General features: G+C 29.6%; 2 protein-coding genes across 3 annotated transcripts; both read left to right on the top strand.

The window, feature by feature from the left end:
- The first annotated feature begins 7,715 nt into the window (after nt 1–7,715).
- Nucleotides 7,716–9,195, top strand: LOC123215389 (AP2/ERF and B3 domain-containing transcription factor RAV1-like). Of its 2 annotated transcripts, XM_044635455.1 has the most exons (2): nt 7,716–8,885; nt 8,916–9,195. In XM_044635455.1, the coding sequence occupies exons 1-2, from the start codon at nt 7,872–7,874 to the stop codon at nt 8,982–8,984; spliced, it is 1,083 nt and encodes a 360-aa protein (XP_044491390.1). In that variant the 5' UTR covers nt 7,716–7,871; the 3' UTR covers nt 8,985–9,195. The 2 variants fall into 2 exon arrangements, with proteins under 2 accessions (XP_044491390.1, XP_044491389.1); XM_044635454.1 differs by having other exon boundaries at nt 7,722–9,195.
- A 10,448-nt stretch (nt 9,196–19,643) lies between these two features.
- Nucleotides 19,644–20,698, top strand: LOC123215880 (allene oxide cyclase, chloroplastic-like). Its single transcript, XM_044636151.1, has 2 exons — nt 19,644–19,926; nt 20,013–20,698. The coding sequence occupies exons 1-2, from the start codon at nt 19,695–19,697 to the stop codon at nt 20,534–20,536; spliced, it is 756 nt and encodes a 251-aa protein (XP_044492086.1). The 5' UTR covers nt 19,644–19,694; the 3' UTR covers nt 20,537–20,698.
- The last annotated feature ends 2,179 nt before the right edge of the window (nt 20,699–22,877 follow it).

Genomic DNA, 22,877 nt, shown 5'->3' with positions numbered 1-22,877 from the left:
AACTCTTCCTTCTCCTTCAACAGAGGAATAAAATTAAAAATATAATAATAAAATTATGCGAACTCATTTTAAACGTATAAATAAATGTATATTTATGTATATTATTATATGATTTAGAGATTTTAAATTAAAGATAAAGAAATACTCAAAGAAATATATATATATATATATATATATATATATATATATATATATATATATATATATATATATATATATATTGCCTAAAATATAAATGGTGTGGAGTGATATTGACGTCCCCCACAGGAATTAATAGGAGTTGTATATGATTGGAAAGACTGGTCATTGTATAGAATTTACTTAGTTTTTCATGTCAAGTACTGCAAGATTTAAAGATGTCTACAACCACAGGCAACAACACAGACGAAGAATATGATGTGGGACACCATTTTTAATAAACTGGGATTTTTATTTTAATTTGTTTTTCGTTTAGTGTTCCTTTTTTTAAATTAAAAATAGTTACTGAATCAAAGAAATTAGTATAAATAAGGGTTTTTGCTAGTATAAGCCTTACTTTATTGTTTTCTCTTCAACTTATTGATAAACTTTTGCAAAGTTCATTTTCATGAGAGATATATGATGATTCTTCTTGCTTTGACAGAATCAAATCGTCAAATCCTAAAACTTAGACTTTGAGTTTCACTATCAGACTGAAATGTTGAATTATGTTAATTGCCATTATAAGTTATTAGGTCCCAACTCAGTCTTACCATGTTACAGCTAGTGAGTTTGTTGCTAATTTTCCTCACCCTCCGTTTCAATTATATGTATTAGTGTTTCTTTTTCGGACTGGAAACATCATCAAGTCTTTAAAACTTTGAAATTTCAAATTTTTTTTATTTTCAAATACTGCGGGAGAGGATTATAATGTCAAAATTATAAAAAAAAAAAATCACATGGTTTTTATTTGGTCAAAATCGTTGGACATATACTTATTAAAATAATAGTAAGATGCTGTGGTTTCAAAAGAAAACAAATATTATTATGAAACAAACACATTAATTTTGACAACTTGGATGGGTACACAGAAGTCATAGATGGGCACTATTCATTTTCCACAAATCACTCTCACTTCTTCTTGTTTGACTTCAATTTTGTATTTATGAAGAAGGCCTTACTACTTCTAGTCTGCCCACCTTTGACGATTATTATCTTACCAACTCCATAATATTTAGACGGTATCCGTCTGAATTGGTTCAAGCTTGGATCGTTGTTTGATTCAATTCAAACTCTCTTATCTCATAAATATTGTTGCATTTAAACTTGTTTTATTAGTAATTTTTTTCTCAAATATATTTTTATAGAATGCAATTCTAATTTTTCTTTTTTTAATAATTTTTTTTAGTTTAATAATTTGAAGTTTTAAACGAGCCAATAATTAGATTAATATAGAGCTGATCATTTTAGGTTTGCTTTAGATTTGAATAAATTTTTATTTAAGTTCAGTTTAATTCAAATCGATTCTTTATAATAACAAATGATTTTAGCGAAATACTTTGGTGTTTATGCAAATTATAATTTAATGAAAAATAAAAGGAAATGAACAATTGAAAATAGGAAAAAGTAGAAAACAAGATTGATTGTAAGAGTGTGAAAGCAGAGCCATCTTTAGGGACCTATGAAATGAAGCCATCCCTCGTGGACTGACTTTTCTTTAGAATACAAACAAACCAACAATAGATATTATCATTGGTTGACCGTCAAATACCATTATCTCTATCATCTCTGGCCTGAATTAAAAATTGGGCAACTTGGAGTAGCAAGTTGTAATGTCTAGAAGAGGAAGGCTTGCACATAATGCTTATCTTATCTTGAAATGAATAGGCAAAAGTAGTCAACCGCAACACTCCAAATGCCCCATTTTTATTTGACTTGGTATTCCTTCATGGGTTGGGTGCCAATGCCATGTCGGCAACATAGCTTCATGTGACTTTTAACTCTAAATGTATGGGGCAGATGAGGGGAGGGGGAGGGGGAGGGGGAGGGGACCATGCCATTTCAGTCATTTTAGCTTTGATTATATTATAATGGCCAAAAGACTTGTTCCCACCCAAGGGGAGGTGTAATCTCAAATTATTATTTTTTAATTTTTAAAAATTTAAAATCTTACCCATAAATAAAATTTTGTTAAAATTTTTAGGTAAAATTGAAAACAAAACTATTATTAAATAAAATTTTACTAATAGATGAAAGTTTATATTTTTAAAAATTAGAGTATATAAGTTTGATATTACACTTAACCTTAAGTGGGAACAAGTCTTTCGGCCTATTTTAAGTATATGCACTATCAAATAGAACGAGACATTGTATTCGTTTTTATTTGAATTTTTAAATTTAGAATATCTTTATCATAATATATAAGAACCAAAAACTTTATTTTATTTTTATTTTTTTTTAAAGGTTTTTCTTACCATATATGTGATCACTTTTTTCATTTAAATTTTAGAATACGATGAATTCAAGAAAAAAGATGTTGAAAATGACTATAAAAGTATCATACATTGATATTGATACTTTAAAATTTTATGATTAATTTCAATTTTTTGATTTGATTTATGTTACTTTTCTATCCTTGTTACTTATTTTTTTAAATATTTTTCTTACCATATTTGACCACTTTTTTGTTTAGACTTTATAAAATCAAAAAAAAAAAATGTTGAAGATGAATACAAAAGTATCATATATTGATATTTATACTTTAAAATTTTATAATTAATTTTATTTATATTATTTTTTAATCATTTTTACTTATTTTTTTAAGTTTTTCTTATCATATTTAACATTTTTTATTTAGACTTTAAAATATAATAAAATCAATAAAATAGATGTTAAAAATAACTAAAAAATTATTATAAATTGGTATTAATATTTTAAAAATTTATCATTCTTTTCATTTTTTCATTTATCTTGTTTTATCATGGAACAGTGGTACATTTTTGTTATAAATAAAGTTATTTCAATAACATTTTAAAGTTTCTTTTTAATTCTAATATAAATAAAAATAATAAAAATATATAATTAATTTTACATAATTTAAAAATACATAAAAATGTTATTTAACAAATCAGTTCATTAAATATCAAATTTTAACACGATTAAAGATACTTTGATCATATCGACTATTAACAGATTATTAATGTAATAAATTATATTAAAATTAATACGATATGATACAATATGACCCGTTCGCTGGTATGATCGGGTTGTTTGACTCGAGCAGGACGTTAGGGAATCAAGAAACAGTCAAAAGGCGTTCTTAAATAAAACGTTGCGTGTGAACGGATGGTAGTAAAAAAACACCAAGGCATAGGGATAGGATAATGCGTGTGCTGTTGAGGCTGCAAGAAACTTCCACAAATCCCAATTGCTCTTTTTAGTTGTTGATAGGATCAGATTGGGATATCAATGACGTGGCATACTATTGATTATCATTATCATCAGATTAAAGTTATAATTAAGTGCAAAAGAATTTTTCCCACCCAAGGTTGGATGTATTTTAACTTTCACCTATAAAGTTTTAAAAAAATTTTAAGTATCCATTTTTTTGGGTTAAAATTCTCTTTTAGGATTTAAAATAAAACTATTAGTTAATTAAAAAAATATTAAGAAGATTAAAATTTTATCTTATTTATCTTCTTAATTTAAAAAACTAATAATTTTTTCGCCTAAAAGTTTAAAAAGTTCACTTCTTTCCTAAGTTATTTTGTTTTTTCTTCAACAATCAAAATTTGGCTAATCGACTTCATCTTCCCACCTATCTCTTGATCGACTCTCCCTCTCTTCATTGAAATTGATTGAAGCCAAAATCATTGTAATTGCATTCAAACGCATCACCCCCCAATTCAAAAGGTGTTTGTCTCCTCTTGTCGAAATCGATCAAAACTGAATCTTAAGTAGACACCAAAATCAAAGAGTTGATGAACACCCAATGACGCGTCTAAATTGAGAGCAACAGAAGAGCATCTAAATTGGGAGCAACCAAATGTCGAATGACATGTTTGAATAGAGAGCAATTGGTTTTGGATTTGGTTGATTGTGACGGAGAGAGAGAGAGTTGACTAAGGCATGAGTGGGAAGACAAAGTTGATCAACTAGATTTTGATTACTAGAGAGAGAAGAAAAAATTCTAGAAAAAAAGTAAAACTTTTGAGTGAGAGAAAATTATTAATTTTATAAAATAAAAGAAAAAATGAGATAAAATTTTAATTTTTAATACTTTTTTGTTAAATAACAATTTTATTCAAAACTCTAATTGAAGTTTTAAGAAAATAGTGAATATTTGAGTTTAAAAATTTTATAGGCATGAGTTGGTGATTATACCAAAACTTGGGTGGGAAAAACACTTTAAAATTAATATTATTATAGTGTACAGATGTGGGGCTTTTATAAAGGTAAATAGATTAATATTAAAGTTATTAATTACATCATCTTTTGAAAAGAGACCAGTTTGGTCATAATCGGGAAATTAAGATGAACAAATCATGTTTATAATAAGTAAAGCATCAAAATCAAAGATTCCTTCCTATTTGTTGAGATTTCGTCAGAAACGTGTTGCTTCTTAATTGGGGGTGGCTTGGCGTCGGTGGGTATGACGTGGCGGAGGCTTCTTTAGCCTGGGGAGTGGGAACATGTCGTCAGCTCATATCATGAATTGTAATAAAATAATGTAGTTGAGATAATCACAAACATTATTTTATAATGAAAAAGGTAATACAAAATGCTTGCTTTTAATTATTTAATTAGCAAACGAGGCACATCCCAGGTGGAAATGGCATTGATGACATGTCTGAAACGAGGCTGCTTTCTTTTATTAGACAAACCCTAAAAGTTTTGTTTGGTTCTTTTAAGATAAGGGTGTCAAAAAGCAAGTGAGTGGTATCTTTGGGAAGATAAGTTAGATTGTTGCTATGTGATCAATCTTCTTCTTGATCACATTTACATAAGCAACATTTAAAAGGTAATTACTTGATGACAATCAATTCACTTAGCAGCCATAAATATCATTAATTATTTATAGTAGTAAATTATCTCCTATTGATATAAAAAATTCCATAAAAGTGAAAAAAATTCTCTTACTAATTCTGTTATATTAAATAACGATATAGATTTTAGAGTGTTTAGTTAAATTATATTAAAAATATTATGTCATCATAATTCTCTTACACGATCGCATTCATTTATAGTTTCTTTTATCCATTATCCTATAAAGTGGATATTGAACAATTCCACAAATTCTAATTGCCATTTTTAATTTTCTTGCGATTAGTATAGTCTCACGTATCTCTTGTTGATGGTCGTAAATTCACATTAACAATTTGACATTAAAAGAAAGGCCTAACAAAAGTTTTCTTTTGTTATATAGTTATAAATATTTCTTTCTTTTGTTTTACAAAACACCTTTTTAGATAGCTTGCGAAAAATAAAACAGAAAAACTTTGAGTGACTAGACTTTTGATAAATTTAACTTCTATTATAATGTTACATCTATAAGACCATTCGGTCCTATCACTAAAATAAGCTAGCCCCAATGGTTAAGCACAATCGATAGCATCTGATACAAAGATTGAGATGCAAGAGACTTGCTCACACCTACTAAGCTTCACTTGCATGCCCTTTTTCTTTAGTTAGTGTTAGTTTCCAACACACCTAAAAGGTCACAACAAAATCCCACTACTTCAATTAGAATTTTAACTTCTATGGTTAACTTGATTTTTTCTCACATGAATGAGATCTCCATTCATACTCCTTCAATGTATTAGAATTTAGATGTATTTACTTTCAGTTATTTAATTATATAAATGTGACTTTAAGATCATATCTTATTTTGGATGAAAAATATTCTTTTGGCTGTTTAAAGTATTTTTGAATAATGGATTTTTGGCCTCAACAAGATTAAGAGATAAGCCCCATGCCATGACACATTTAATGATGAAAGACTAAAGAGATGACTAGAACTGCACCAAACCCCACCTAAAATAAATTGATTTCAACTATAAAACTCTTACTTTCTTAAGACATAATGACATCATAGTTATGGATAGTGACAAATCTATCCCATAATTTGTAGTTACCCACATTTTCAGAAGATAATATATATTATTACTCCTAATTACTCTAATTAATTAATTAATGAAATAAAAATCTTGGACGCGCTTTTGACACATCATCAGCGTACATGAGACGGCCTCGCCGCCTACTGGCCCCACCACTCGTTTGGATTTGGATTCAATTGTAAACTGTAATTAGCACGTGATCAATATATATACAAAATCAATCTGGATTCCATTTATTTAGTTATTTATAATGTTTTAGACACACTCATATTATTTTATTATTTTTAATAAAATATATTAATTTATATTGATAATATATATTTTATCGTAAAATATATTAATTATATTATATTAATTTAATATATTTTATAATATATATTTTTATTTATATTTTATTATATCTATGTATTATATATTATAAAATATTAATATCTATGATCGGGACAGGCATTGAGACCACTTTTGCGTGCATCGACCGTTAGAAGACCTTACTTAATTTGGGCGTTAAGATGGCCCATGATTTGAGACAGCATGTTGCAGTGGTCAGCAGCATCAATTGAGCGTTGATTTGTCCTCTGAATTATTCATGAGAGTTTAGGTTATGTGTCCAAACAAACAGGTGAAGTTGTGATAAACATCAAAGTAATCAACGGTTGAGATATAATCAATCACACGTTAATAACACGGCAAGATAGATAGAAGTAGGGTCCGGTAAAGATAGTGTTCATGTTGGCTGGCATGCATCAATAATGCCGCCAAGTTCTGTGTGTATGAGTCATGAAAACCCAAGCTTTGATTTGATATTCTCGCGTTCCCACTTGCACGGAGCGGCAGTTACACCAACTCTCCCCCTTCCTTTTCATTCCGTATATCACAACACAACCAGACACGGTACATTGTTACCGTACCTGCAACCTCAACCTATACTTTATCTTCTTACATGATCTAATCTTACACTGATTAGATTCTATATCAGTAGGACCCATCTCCCACTCCCGCATCGTCCGTACATATATATTGCTTATATATCACTAAATCCAACGGTGGAGATTGAAGATTAGTGTGGAACGTGGATCATGCAAGTGCATGAACATAGAAAGGGGTAGAAATAATGAAATTGTTTTTGGTTTTTTCAGAGATACTAAGGTGAACCTACCCAATAAGACAAACCAAAATTGGGGGAGGACAAATCAAATCATGCCAGGTAATATAGATTGTACTCTTATGGGAATTTCTGCTTTATTATTATTATTATTTTTTTACCGTTTGTCTTCAATGTCCAATCTATCTGTTAATAATAGTTTGGGCCCATTTCCCATCCCAGTGGGCAAGTAAATAGTAGAAGAATGAAGTATCAGGAGCAGTATTAAGATAAGATTAATAAAATGTTATTATAATTATTATTAGTATAAAATTATAAATAAGAAAAATATAAAAGAGAGAGAATGAGAGGCCATGCTTGACGCTGAGCAAGGGGGGATGCATTTAGCTTAAACACGGTCCACAGTCATGTGAATCCCGTCAACTTGCTAATGTAGGACCCATTTCACATACAAAGCCCACAACATACACATACATACTATTACTCTTAATACTAACTATGTTTGTTAATCCAATAACTCATCTTCCTGGCTACTTCCTTACCTGGGTTGACCCACTTCGCCCACATCCTCTTTACCAACAAAGCCCCATTTTTTTCTTCTTTTTATTATTTTAATATCCACACTTGCCTTAAACCTCTCTTATATATCTATATATACATATGTATGTCTTCAAGCAAATCGAAGTCATATTTTCATGCCTGTCGATTTAAATTCCTTTCTTTTGATTAGAAAAATGGATGCAAATTCTTTGGATGAGAGTACAACGACTGATTCCACATCTATTTCTCCACCGACTTTCCCTGCTTTTGCGTCTACAAAGTCATTACCTCAGACACTTTGCCGAGTTGGGAGTGGAGCCAGTGTTGTTGTGGACTCTGAAAGTGGCATCGAGGCTGAGTCGAGGAAGCTTCCGTCGTCTAAATTCAAAGGAGTCGTGCCTCAGCCGAATGGCCGATGGGGTGCTCAGATATATGAGAAGCACCAGCGAGTCTGGCTTGGGACCTTTAATGAAGAAGAAGAGGCTGCAAAAGCCTATGATACTGCTGCGCAGCGTTTCCGTGGGCGTGAGGCAGTCACCAACTTCAAACAAACGGCGGAAACCGAAGAGAATGACATCGAAATCGCCTTCTTGAACTCTCATTCGAAGGCGGAGATCGTTGACATGCTCAGGAAACATACGTACAACGATGAACTTGAGCAAAGTAAGAGAAATTACAGTCTCGATGTCAACGGAAAGAGAATAAAAGTCGAGGGTGGAATTAACTCGTTCGGCTCGGACCGGGCCTTGAAAGCGCGTGAACAGCTTTTTGAAAAAGCGGTAACGCCGAGTGACGTAGGGAAGCTGAACCGGTTGGTGATACCAAAACAACATGCCGAAAAGCACTTCCCTTTACAAAACCGAATCACTTGTAAAGAAGTGCTTTTGAATTTCGAAGATGTTAATGGGAAAGTATGGAGATTTAGGTACTCTTATTGGAACAGTAGTCAAAGTTACGTGTTGACTAAAGGGTGGAGCCGGTTCGTGAAGGAGAAAAATCTAAAAGCCGGTGATGTGGTGAGCTTCCAGAGATCCACCGGAGCCGATAAGCAACTGTATATCGATTGGAAAGCAAGAAGCGGAGGGGGTATGGAGAAAGCGGTTGAAGGGGTTCAGATGATGAGACTATTCGGAGTAAACATATTAAAAATACCTGTGAATGGGGAGGGGGTTGATAAGATGAACAGTGGGAAGAGACTGAGTGAAATGGAGGTGTTGTCAATGGAGTGTATTAAGAAACGAAGGATGATTGGAGTTGGAGCTTTGTAACATTTAGTTTTGTAAGTTTGTCGTAATTTTGTTTGGAATTTTGTGAAGGTTAAAGTCTCATGGAGGTGGTGTGGTGTAGTTGCAACTTGTAACTTGCAAAAGGTGAAATGTAAATTACAAGACAAAAATCTGAAATTAGGTGTAACTCAGCTCAGCTGTAATATCTAAAAAAATTAGGAATAATTTATAACTCTCAATTAATTGTTGATCATCATGTCATGTTGCTTTCAGATGCTGTTCATTTTGTGTTTGGTTTCAAATCTCCCAAATTAAAATGTGTGTAACAAATTTTCATCTAGATTCTAGAGATTTATGGTTGAGGATTATTATTCGATATGATTTTAAGCTTTTGAATCTAGGGATTAGTTTCAATTTTAATAAAATTATGTTTATAATTTTATATATATATAATTTTATATATAAACAATGATATATAATTATATAATTAAATATTATTTTATTCAAAATTTCCATTTTAGGTAAGGAATTCAGAATCTCAAAGTTACAAAGTATATTTGATAGAACACAAGGCCTTGCCCTGATCTTACGCCATTTTTCCAAAGAGAGAGTAATTAACATTTTTCACTTTAAATAAAAAACTAATGTTATAATGGGCAAAATAATAAATTTATCATAAAAATTATTGAAAAAATAACACATTTCCGTAACTCATATTAATGTTTTAAATATGAGTAGCATTATATATATAAATAATAAATATAAATTTATATACAAATAATGATATATTATGATGTGATTTAATATTTTTTTATTTTTAATTTAAAGTTATCTAATTAAATGACGATAGGTTAATATTTATATTTATTATTTATACACATAATTTTATTGTTTCAATATAATAATTTGTAATTTTACAAAATTGAAAAACTTGCAATTTAATCCCAATAATTTAAGTATAAAACTCCAAGTATTAATTTTCAACAGGAAACTCACCACCGTCATCACCACAACTACCTCAACAAGACAACAACCCACAACTTCCATGCTCTATAACCATTAAATCAAATCCCACCACAAAAAATATTGGCTGATGTCAATAAAAAGACTAAAATCTTATTAAGCAAGGGAGACAACATCAATGACCTTCTCTTCCAAGATAGTGGAGGAGATTGTTGAGGCAGTGAAGAGGGTGGGTTGAGCGAAGCTGCATTCAATAAAGCGAGAAAATATGACGGATGCATTCAACAAATTTAAAATCGAAGTACGTATTAATTTAAATATTACAATAATTCTAAAAAATTAAAAAATTAAATAATAATATACTAATTTTAACTTTTTAATACCTTAATAAGATTCTTTTATGCTGGCGAAGTTACTATTGAGGTAAAATATGTAAAACTTAAATTAGGTCACTTTTGCCCTTCAAATCTTAAAATACTTTTGACAAATGCATGACAACATCGGCCACATCAACCCACCAATTTGCCATTACTCTGCAACATAAATCTTTATTACTTGATAATCGTTACTCTAAATTTCATCACATAAATTAAAATATAAAGATTCGGAATCCACAATTATTTTTTGCCCTTTTTCATTACTGGAATAAAATAATCTTCAAATCAAAGATTGTCAATGTAACAACAGTGATGCATGACGGGCATTTCTGCTTTTCCAAGCTGCTAAACTAATGAAAATTGCCAAATCCATTACCTAGATTTAGAAAAATAAAAAATTAAACAATCTTAGTCAAAGCTGACAATTGTAATTATATTAATTGAAAATAAAACTGTAACATATCATTTGACGAGTTCAGGGCTGAGTACCATGAATATAAAGATCTTCCATAATTCTGTCAACGGGGGGTAAAGGAATAATGAAGGTAATTATATTTTTCAAATCAATCTGGAAAATGTGCATTGTCAAAGTCATTAATTGGGATGCTTGTCGTTTTCACCTTCCATTTCTGAATTGATTCATGACTTTCTCTCCACCGCTACATGCATGCGTTGAAACTTTCAATTCAATTCTCCAGAATGTTTAATTATGAGAAAATTAGGCCTCGTTTGACTAATATTATAATGTTAATCTGATTTGGGTATAAATCATTATCAAAATCAGTCCAACTATGTATTAATTAATTAGTATACTTTGATATGCATTTATGAAATGTCACAGCTCAACTATCATGCATGTTAATCAAATAACATGATACGTAATTTGGTAAGGAATGATTTATTCATATTTTAAACAATCGCAGGGCCAATGAACTAGCCCATGGGCTTACTTAAAGGTCCATATGCCCTGTAAATGACCTGCCCACAATGTGTTCTGTTGCTCATAGGTAAACAAAAGGATATTTGGAGAAGCAAGAAAACAGATAATCTAAGGCACTTTTAGGGCTATAGCTATTTAATTCACAGGTTCTAACTGTACGGCTTTGACTCTCTTACCCAATTAATTACTCCTCATCAGGTAATGATGCAAAGATTTATTGGTTAAAAAAGGGCAAAAAAATAGGTTTATTTTGCCAAATAAACAAATTTTACTTAGAAAAAGTTTTAGACAACATGTATATTGAGAGGGGATTCTTGTTTTTCTTCTAAGAGAAGGGGGCTTCTATAGAGAAGCCAGTCGATATAATACAACCGCATTACATCATTTCTTATATCATAAAAATATACCATACAAAATATGTTAAAAATACACACTTCTAAAAAAGAAAAAAGTTTTGAATAGAGATTTAAAATAAACTAAAACTCCATAAACACAAATAAAATTCTAGATATGTGGCAACATTTTAGATCGAGATTGAAGATGAGACATTTGATCTTGTATCCACGTTTGCTTAGAAATTTTCTTTGTTGGGTTTTTTGAGGAATCTTTCCAATTGTGAATGATCATAAGGATTTTGTGAGTCAGGAAAAAAAATTATAGAGTTGTGGGGGCTCTTGAGTAGAATATGCTAGCATTGTGGAGGAGGATGAAGGTGGTATCCATGAGGAAAGAGAAAAGCTTCATATTGGTATGACACCGATGCCTTCATTAGTTTTGAAAATTGATGGCTAAGAAAACTGTTGCTACAATTTTAGGGCTATGGACATATAATGTGCATAATTTCAAGTTGATTGTATTGTATTAGCTTCTAAGACCAAATGACTATTTTCCATCTGAACTTTGATAAAAAAAAATAATTTTTTCGCCTTTTAAGTTTTAAAAGTCAATATAAATATATTTTATCACTTTGTATAATATATGATAGGGTTGATATTATCTACACTTTTAAAAGTATCGATAAAATATATTTTCATTGTAACTATTTATTTTTTCCTCTCCATCATTTTTTTTCCTTCGTATTTCTTGGCCACTGAAAACACTTAAAAGGGGACTAATAGATTTGGATACTCTTAAGGCTCTTATAGACGATTTGGATGCTCTTGAGGCTCTTGTAGATGACAAAGACATTGAAAATGATAAGATCTAGCCGTATTTGAACTAGTCAATGATAGATTTAAGTGATATCCAATAAATCCAAATCAAATTGGTGGTGAGCAAAGACGACGATGTTGGAAAGTTGTGCACAGGGTTAAAAACAACACAATATCAACATGAGAGTTTACTCATACAATGTAAAGAAGTTAAAAGACTGATTGGAGGTGATAGCGTTAGAAGAACAATCATACCAGCAACTTTTTATAATTATTAAGTAGATCTGGGTAAAAAAATATATATATATATATATATATATATATATATATATATATTTTTTGTGAACAAACAATTAATTAGCTTTAATAAGTCAGATAATATTTTTGTCTTTTACTTATTTTATTAACAAATGTATTAAGATGGAAAATAGAATTTTTAAACTAAAATGGTGGGAAATATTGTTCTATCAATGTTGGGTGGGACAGAATCATTCGGTCAGCTTCAAATAATGGGAGTTGAAACTTCTTTCTCCATCTAAGTGCTTTTGGATTAAGATTAAGGTTGTGATTAAAGTGTAACCATATAAAGATTTGAAGTTATATAATGTGTGGTTTTTTTTTTTTTGGTCATTACATAAATTGTCTCCCAAAATGCTATGTATCTGTATATATGATTCTATTGTTCTAGGTGTGCATCATTAATTGATTGTAACGTGAGTTTCAAAGTAAACCAGAGTTTAGAAAATGTCAATACTATATAAAATTGAAAACAAAAATGGTTTATTATAGTATGATTAAATATTATTTTATTTTTAATTAATCACATAATTATATATAATTTATGTAATCAGTTATGCACTCAAAGATGTATACATAGTTTTATCGCTAGAAAAAGGTGGCCTCTGAGGCTGGAATGGCCTGGAAAGGTATCATCTCGTTCAACAATGCCTGATCATATACCCAAAGCCTCCTTGTCTAAGTTCAAATATAATGCTAGAACTTTCACCTGAGCACCAGATTCATGATTCCGAAGGCATCAATAAGACGAGGGCTGAATGTGAACTAGCTGCTCGAGTCTTAAACTATGCAGGAACTTTGGTTAGGGTAAGAGTAGCTGTATCATGTAGTAGTTCCTTATTCGAGTACAAAACAAAAAAGAATTGAAATTTTTTTTCATGAAACTGTCTAGTTACCTTAGCTGGTCTAAATATGCAATCAATCATCTGGTTGAATATGTCATTGCGGGATAAGCCATGTTCAGGGGCTTAAGTGTAGGTTCAGTATCTATGGAAGCTTCCATTTTCTATATTTTTCTAGCGTTTATGTGAAATTTTTTTTAATGATTCGGAGACTTCTATTGTTCTCTCTGCATGTTAAGCCCAAAAGCTGTTAGGAGTTAAAAAGTTTCTGTTTTCTGGAACAAGTTCTAATTGAATCATTGCATGTTTCCCTCTTGGACATTTGATCCTTGAACTCTTAATCTGATATGTTATTGATACTTCATTTACATTTTGTTTTTCTTATCAGCCATCAGTGACAACAAGTGAAATTGACAAAGCAGTTCACCAACTACAGGTCTGGTATGTGCCTGATTTGATCATTGTATGACAAATGCATATGTCCTAGTTGCACGATGGCAAATGTGTCTCCATTATTATCTGAGGAGAGACACAAGTGACACTGAGAATAATTGGAATTATAAGGAATTAGTAATATGAAGTGCTTGATTCCTTCAGGTTGGCTGATATCCTCAGATGGCACATATTCAGGGGCCTCATTGACTTAAAATATCCTAGCTGTTCTCTTAATCAAAACTTCACTGAGTAGAAAATATGCTTCTTAAATACTTAATCTTCCTGATATATGAGCCATGTAATCTAACTCTGTTGTTTCGTGCCCTAGAGGGGATTTAGCATTTCTCCTTATGAAATGCTTCCTTCTGTACAATTATCATGGAGACACATTAGAGACCTTTTTTGTGGCAATGTCGGTGATGCGCTTGAACGCCCTATAAAGGTAATTTTTTAGGAAATTTTAACGCAATGTTGATTTATTCTATTTGGATGCACATAATTTTTGTGGCCTTATTATTCAAAACTGTATATAAATACTGAAAAATGCAGAGCAGCTTCCGTTCATTTAGCTCATTAAGTTTTGAAATGGTTCAAGGTTGAACAAGTGAAGTGAGGTTGCTGTCCTTCCAATTCACTAGAACATCAACCCAGTTTTGTAACAAGAGTCCTCATTAAACCTTTTTTGACTTTCATGTGCTGTTTCTTATCATAACGATTAATCAATTTTCTAAATTTGTAAAGGTACTTATTGGGCATCTTACCAGGCTTATTCCATCTTAGTGTCCATCCGCCTCAATGTCTATACAAAGGATTACGTATAGGCAATATTGAAACCGTTCTTTTCAGCAGCATCGCAACTGTTAGAATGACAGTTTCTAATCCTTGGGAGGTACCAAATAAATGACTACTTGAATGGTTCGGTTAATCCCCTTATTTAAAAAAAATTATTATAAACGTAAATTACTTATAAATTATCGGCATAAATTATTAATAATTTTGATAAAAATTGATATTTACAAATAAGTATTGTATTTAGTAATAATATAATGAAATAATAGTAAGATATTAATTTAATTAAATGTCCTAGAGATTATTATAAAATATTTTTATATTATTTGATATAATAATTGAAAACGGAGATATTTTTATCTTAAAAAATTAATAAATAATTATAGAATTATAATAAAATCAAGATTATCTTAATAATATTTTAATAATTAAGATATTTTGTTACCCTTTGAGTGCATTTGGTTGAAATAATATTTTATTATAAAAAATGAAAGATTGTTATAAAGATAAATTTTTTTAAAAATTATTGTGTATACATTATTATTATATTTGATAAAAATTAGTAAGTATAAATAATTATTGTGTTGGGTTGATATAATAAAATAATAAAACTATGTGTACCTATTTTTGGTACACAATTTGTGTACACAGGCGAGGTGTTATCATGTGATTTGATATTTCTTTATCATACGATGACATATGTTTTAAAATTACTTAATTACATGATGACACATCACTGTGTACGTGAATTGTGTACCAAAAATAAGTACACATACATTGCTCATAATAAAAAAGTATTAAAATATTATTTTATTTAAATATTCTAAAGATTATTAAATATAATTATTATAAAATATTTTTCATATTAATTGAAAATTAAGTATTTTTATCTGTAAAATTTATTATGTAAAAATATAATTGTAACAAAATTAAGATTACTAAAAAAATATTTTAATATTTAAACTGAATTTGCTAATATTATTATCATCTATATTATTTATCATATCACTATTAATAATATATTATCGAAATATTTTATTATTTAACAAATTAAATAAGTTAATGTTAATAATAAAAATATATTATCCAAGTAATCTTATTACTTTAAATCAAACACTTTTCTTATACTATCTATCAGATTATTATTAATAATAAAAATTATAAAAATTATTTATTATTTAATAAATTAAATAAAATAATATAAATAATAAAAAATAACATTTTAAAATAACATTTGATTATTTACCGTCAAATGCCCTCGGCATTTGGCGTGCAAAACATGTGTTTGGTGAAAAATATAGTGTTATTGAGAAAAAGTTAAAGTCAGGGCAGCCTTTCAGCTGTTATATTTTTGGATTTTCTCAGATGATTTGTTAACTTCCCCTACCCTTATTGGTGTGAGCAATCGGGTTTGGTATGGTTGATAGATTTTTTAAACCAAACTTCAAAAATAGTTTAAAAAATATTAAACTAAATTATTTTAAATTTCAAATAAAATTAAAAAAATATGATTTAATTTAGTTTATATTATTGTTTAAACTATAATTATTAGTGTTTTATGATACATAATACATATCCTATCTTACAATATGATATGATACAGATGAAAAATGATACATATCATAAGGTATATCGAATTAATATGATACGATAAATGTATCATATGAGACAATAAATATTTTATGATACAATATATATTACATATACGAATTGATATACTTTTTAGAAAAAAAATTATAATGTATTAGGGGTGTATATGAAAAATTTAAAAATATTAAAGGTATTTGTGATATTTTTTAAAATGATAACGTTTCAATCATAATATTTTATTAGTAATGTATTATTTTAATTTTTAAAATGTGTATCATATAATATGATGCAAAATATGGTAAATTGGATTTTGATATACGATACGATACACGATTCAAGTATCATAGTTTGAATATTTTAAAATCATTCATATATATATCATTTAATAAAATTAATTGAATTATAATTTTTTAAAATATAATATATATATATATGTAAAATAAATATAAAATATATATACAATACATATATACAAAAAATAACAAAATAAATATAAAAAATAAGTTATATACCTAATTATTTATTTAAAAATTTTATCAAATATAATTATATATATATATATATATATATATATATAAAAATACGATTTACAATTTAATTCGATTTAAAAATTACTTAAAATATAATCTAAATTTAAAAAAATGAAAATTTTTTCCCTTAAACTAAATTATTTTATAAACTAAATTATAATTTTTAAATCATTTAATTTAATTTTATAATTTAAATCAAATTAGGCACAATCTTACCTACCCCTAGGGTTAGATTCGAATCGAATCAAATTTGACCTCAACTCGGTTTATATATAGTTAAGCTTGAACTGGGTTCGAATTCAGTTTGACTCGTTTTTTATTATTAAAACAACGTTATTTTAATACATATTTGTCAAAACGATATCATTTTGTATCAAAATTTTTAATTAGAAAATTTGACAAGTAGCAAGTAGCTCAAGCTTATATAGGGTTAGCTAGTTTCAGGTTTGTTTAAACTAAGTTTAAACTCAAATTCGAATGAGCTCAATCGGTTCGAGTCCAACCCTACCCACCCAGTGCACATGATTAATTTGGTTTCGTTTTAAGTGACAATAAATAAATAGAATTTGTTGAAGAAAGTCGTGCAGTTTCTGTTTTCCAAAGGGTTTCGCAAGTTGGCCTGTAAGCAGCACATGTTTTCAGCCCACGCTCCACGAGGTCAATAGCCCAATTTTTTTTTGTTTTTCTGACTACACGTTTTGATGTAAATTTAATTTTTTTATTTATTAACTTTTTAATATTAAATTTTTTTTTTTTATCCGTTAAATTTTACTTTTGTTATAAAGGATAAAATCATCATATAATTTTTTTTAAACTCATATGTTAGAATTATTTTGAAATTTTAAAATATTTATTTTTACCTCTTAATTTCATATTTTTCAAATTTAAAAATTGATTTTCTCCCCCCCTAAATCTAGGTTTTAAACTCTCATTTTTTTCCTATTTAGTAGCCCCCTAGATTTTTAGAAAATTTTTGTTGCACCTTGGTCTTTCTTTCTCCTTCTCTCTGACAATGATTCACCACCATCGACTGTGATCTCTCCCTCTCACCTTGTTAATGGCTCTTCCTTTCCACTCCAACTGTCTTTGTCAGAAATGAAGATAGTTAGAGAAGGGAGAGAAAGTGGTTGGGAGGGAAAAAGTCAGTGATCGGATATGATGAATGGTCATCAAAGATTCGATCTAGAAACTGAGGGAGAGAGAAAGGGATGAAACTGAAATTTTTAAAAAGTTGGAGGGCAACTAAATGGGAAAAAAATTAAGGTTTAAAACCCTAGACTTAGAGAAAAAAAGTTAGTTTTTAAATCTGAAAAATATGAGATTGGAGGCAAAAATAAACATTTTAAAACTTTAGAATAATTCAAAATATGAGTTCAAATAAAATTTTTAAATAATGATTTTACCCTTGACAGTAATAGTGAAATTTAACAAATAGATAAGTATTTAAATTTTTGATAATTATAGAGTGGGAAATTAAGTTTGCATCAAACCTTGGGTGGGAAATAGTTTTTTGACCAATATTTTTATTTTTTAGGTGTAAGTATAATGTTTTGATTTTAAAGAGAACAATTGTTAACCTTAAAATATGAAAATATCATATAGTGTGATAAAAAGTAATTTTTTAAAATTAAGGTAAAAGAAAATTATTAGTTTTTAAAAATAAAGTAAGAAAATAAGATAAATTATTTATTTTTTAAATAAAATTTCTAAAAAATAATTTTATATTTAATAATAATAACAAAATTTAATAAATATGTAAATATTTGGAATTTTGAAATTATAGAAGTTTGAAGATGATGTAGACCTCCCGTGGGACTACGACTTTTGGCCTTATTATAAAAAGTATTCTAATCAATCAAGATAGTGCGCTCTTACAACTTTTATATTTATCAAATTAAATAATAATGTAACATTAATCATTCGTTAATTACCTAAATTTGGTAACATTATTAAAATAGTATAATCAATTACAAAATTTAGTCATTTGAGTTAATTACTGTAATAATAGTATAGCATTAATCATTTTAATTACCTAAATGTGTTCGTTTTAATTAATTTCCTTAATAATAATAATATAACAATAATCATGTATTAATTACCCAAATTTGGTATTTTAATTAAGGCCAAACGACTATTTCCCACCCAAGGTATGTTGTAATGACAAGTTTCCACTCTTTAACTATGAAAACACCAAATACCCACTCATGGCCGGTTAAATTTAACAGAACCCTAACGCCTGAAAATTTTATCTTTTTTTGCCTTCCTAAACTTTAAAAACTAAAATTTTCCCTCAGTCTAGGTTTTAAAAAATGGTAGTTTCACCCGAGGGTTTGGTTTTGAAATCTCCGACAACATCTCGGGCTCCATTACCGATGACCTCTCCCTCCCGAAGCATCCTCTCCTTTCGACGATCTCTTTTCTCCCATTTGGAGGGCCGATCGGTGTCGGAGACACCTTGGGAGAAGAAGAACTTCGTCGAGGAAGACGAAGTTGTCTTCCTAGGGTGAAACTGCCATTTTTTAAAACTTAGGCTGAAAAAAAATTTTAGTTTTCAAAGTTTATGGGGGTAAAAATAGATTATATTTTAGTTTATTTTTTTAATATTATAGAGAAAATGACAATTTTACTCTTTTCACCGTTATTTTTAACTAGTCATAAGTAGGTATTTGATATTTCTATAATTAATGAGTAAAAACTTGTCATTACAGTATACCTTAGGTGGAAAATAGTCGTTTGGCCTTTAATTAATTACCCAAGCAATAATATAACATCAATTATCTATTAATATGCTCCACTTCATCGTCCTTGTCCATCTTCAACCTTTCACCATCTCAATCAATGGCTTCTGCAACCTCAATCCAGGCCTTTTCTTCTCTCAAGCTCTTCAATCCTCGGTCTTCCCATAATCAATCACTCTTACCTCTCAATCCCTCTCAAGAATACGATTCCTTTCCTTCCCAAAACCTCAAACTCAAGCATCCCTCCATCTCTAGATCAAGCTCCAAGAACTTCTCCATTAACGCTTTCTTCTTCAACAAATTTAAGCCCCGGCCTGATCCTCCTACTCCCAGTAAGTTTCTCTTTAAAGTAATTTTAAAATAATTATTTCCATGAAGATCGGTCACTGAATGATCTTTTCCCTTTTTCATTTTTCAGCTAAAGTTCAAGAACTGTTCGTCTATGAAATAAACGAACGAGATCGAGAGAGCCCAGCATTTCTAAAACTAAGTAAAAAAGAAGAGAACGCACTTGGTGATCTTGTCCCATTCACCAACAAGCTTTACACTGGAGACTTACAAAAGCGTATAGGGATCACTGCAGGGATATGTGTGTTGATCCAACACAAATCGGAGAAAAAGGGTGATCGTTACGAAGCCATTTACAGCTTCTACTTTGGGGACTACGGTCACATCTCAGTTCAAGGACCTTATTTGACTTATGAAGATACCTTTTTGTCGGTGATTGGTGGGTCTGGAATTTTTGAGGGTGTTCATGGCCAAGTGAAGTTGCAGCAGCTTGTGTTTCCTATCAAGTTGTTCTATACTTTTTACTTGAAGGGTATTCCTGATTTGCCAAAAGAGCTTCTGGTCAAGCCGGTGCCGCCATCGCCAGCAGTTGAGCCTGCCCCGGCGGCCAAGGCTACTGAGCCACAGGCCACTATTCGTAACTTCACCAACTAATAGTGAGGCGCATATAGTTGGGGAAGCCATAGTTAACTACTAGTTTTTCATTTTCGTCAGAGTGAATGTACGAGTTTATCTATGCGTCGGAAGGGTTTTTGAACAAGATTTGTGCAAGTATGTTTACAGTCTTTTGCTTGGTGAGAAGAATTGATTCAGATTATATTTATTATATTATTATTCTCTGTTAGTGACAAATCTACAATTAAAATCCAACTTCTAGTTATAGTTTAGAGCATTGTGCTCATGGAGTTGACAAAAAGATTGAAATTGGCCTTGGGACTTCAGCGACAATAGAAATGTTTTATATATAAGACGGTAAGGGTTTAAATATGTTTCGATAATATTTTAATATTAAATTTTTTATTTATATTAGAAATTGATCGTTAAACATAAAAATTTATCCATTTCATATGGTTAATTAGACAAAATTTGATCATAAAAAAGGAGATGGTGGTGACAGAGGTATTCAAAAGTCGAAATTGAAAAGCTAAAGGACTTATTTCCACCCGAAGTATATTATTTTTCTAGATTTTTACTTTTTAATTTTGAAAAATTTAAACACTTTGTAATATTAAAAATAAACTAAAATTTAATTTTTTTTCCCTCTCTAAACCTTAGAAACTAAAAGTTTTCCTTTAGATCAAGTTTTAAAAAATAACATTTCCCTCCCTATGGTTTAGTTTTCAATCTCTGGTGATAAAAAGTCTCCAATGCATTACCATATTCTAATAATTTCTCTTTTCTCCTTTAAAACTCTAACCAATGAAGATTTTATCTGGGAAGACGAAGTGCTTCGTTGGAAAGATGAAACTCTTTGTCTTCGTCTTCTCAGAAGAAGACAAAAATCTTGTTTTTGTCTTCATTGGTTGGAGTTCTAGAGGAGAAGAGAAGAACTATTAGAGCATGATGATGCATGAAGACTTTGTCACCAGGGATGATGTTAAAAATTGAAAAATAAATCCTAAGAGAGAAATATTATTTTTTTAAACTTAATCTAAAAAAAAAAAACTATTAGGGTTTAAAAAAATAAGATTAAATTTTAAGGAATTAAAGTTTTACTAATTTTAATTATTTATGGACCTGTATTTAAAATTTTTAACGATAAAAAATAAAAATTTAATAAAACAACAAATGTTGGGTAGTAATAAATCCTTTAGCCAATTGAAAATGTATTGCCGCTACAACTAGCTGTGTGTAGGGAAGAAGAATAAATACTCTCAATACAAAGTAGAGGAAGTAATCGAACATAGAATAAAACATAATAATATTAAATGAAGTAATTAGAAGACAAAATTTGATAATCGACACGTTTTACCTTTCTTTTTTTTTTTTTCACCGTCTAACACTTTTTCCACTATTAACAATTTTTTTTGGCAAACCTACCCTTGAATTCAGAAAATAATTACTATCTCCAAACATAAACCTATTTGATGAACTTTATGCTTGATAGTTGTCTCTCCATCTTCAAACCATACATCATCATCTTCTCTGACAAAACCTTTTGTTTTGCCTAAAGTTAACAACAGCCAACCTATTTGCTTTCTTTTCCATCCACATGCCCGTGATATGTTTTTACTCATAACCTTTTGAAAACCTAGGCTTTTACTACAGTGTTTGGTCTAGGATCTGACCAACATTGCTTGAATATTGTGTCATTTGGTGAATTGTGTTGACTGGGTTGTTTGGATATGGGGTAAATCCAAAATAATTTATCTGGTGGAAATTTCAGTTTTTAAGTTGAATCACATGGTTTGGTCTAGAAAATTTACAAATTTTGGGACTTTAAATAAGATTGGCTGAAAAACAATGATCCTTCCTACCAGATATGTCAATGGGTCGGGTCGGGAGATTGGCTGAAAAACAATAATCCTTCCTACCAAATATGTCAATGGGCTGAGCCGGAGTGCCCGGCCCGGCCTATTGGACTAATGGGCCTGACGCAAGGCCCAAATAGTAACAGCCTTGGGTCGGGTTGACCCATTAAAATATAAAGGCCCAAAGTATGACTCATATACCAATGAGCTTTAAATGGGTCGGGCTTTAATCGGCCCGGCCCGGCCCGGCCCATTTAATGAATTTTTAAAAAAATTTTTTAATTAAAATTTTTTAACATAAATTTTTTTCAATTATTAAAATTGATAACAGTATTCCGAATATTTTATTTATAATCTCTCACTTGTAGTGGAGGAATACCGTGGTTATATGATAAAAAATATTATAAATTGATAACATAGTACAAATAAATTAATTTACATACGATATAAATTACAAAACATAAATAAAATATATATACTATATAATATTTATCTACTCATCTTCTATATTTAAATATTTGAAT

This window comes from Mangifera indica, chromosome 5 (genome assembly GCF_011075055.1).
Source record: "Mangifera indica cultivar Alphonso chromosome 5, CATAS_Mindica_2.1, whole genome shotgun sequence".
In the NCBI taxonomy this organism is placed as follows: domain Eukaryota; kingdom Viridiplantae; phylum Streptophyta; class Magnoliopsida; order Sapindales; family Anacardiaceae; genus Mangifera; species Mangifera indica.
The sequence above is the reverse complement of the archived record's forward strand: the minus strand, read 5'-3'. Positions and strand labels throughout refer to the sequence as shown.

Bases quoted from the DNA above. Each gene is read 5' to 3' on its own strand.
- LOC123215389 (XM_044635454.1), top strand. From the start codon at position 7,872: ATGCCTGTCGATTTAAATTCCTTTCTTTTGATTAGAAAAATGGATGCA.
- LOC123215880 (XM_044636151.1), top strand. From the start codon at position 19,695: ATGGCTTCTGCAACCTCAATCCAGGCCTTTTCTTCTCTCAAGCTCTTC. The intron at 19,927-20,012 runs GTAAGTTTCTCT...TTCATTTTTCAG, and splicing joins GCCTGATCCTCCTACTCCCA to CTAAAGTTCAAGAACTGTTC.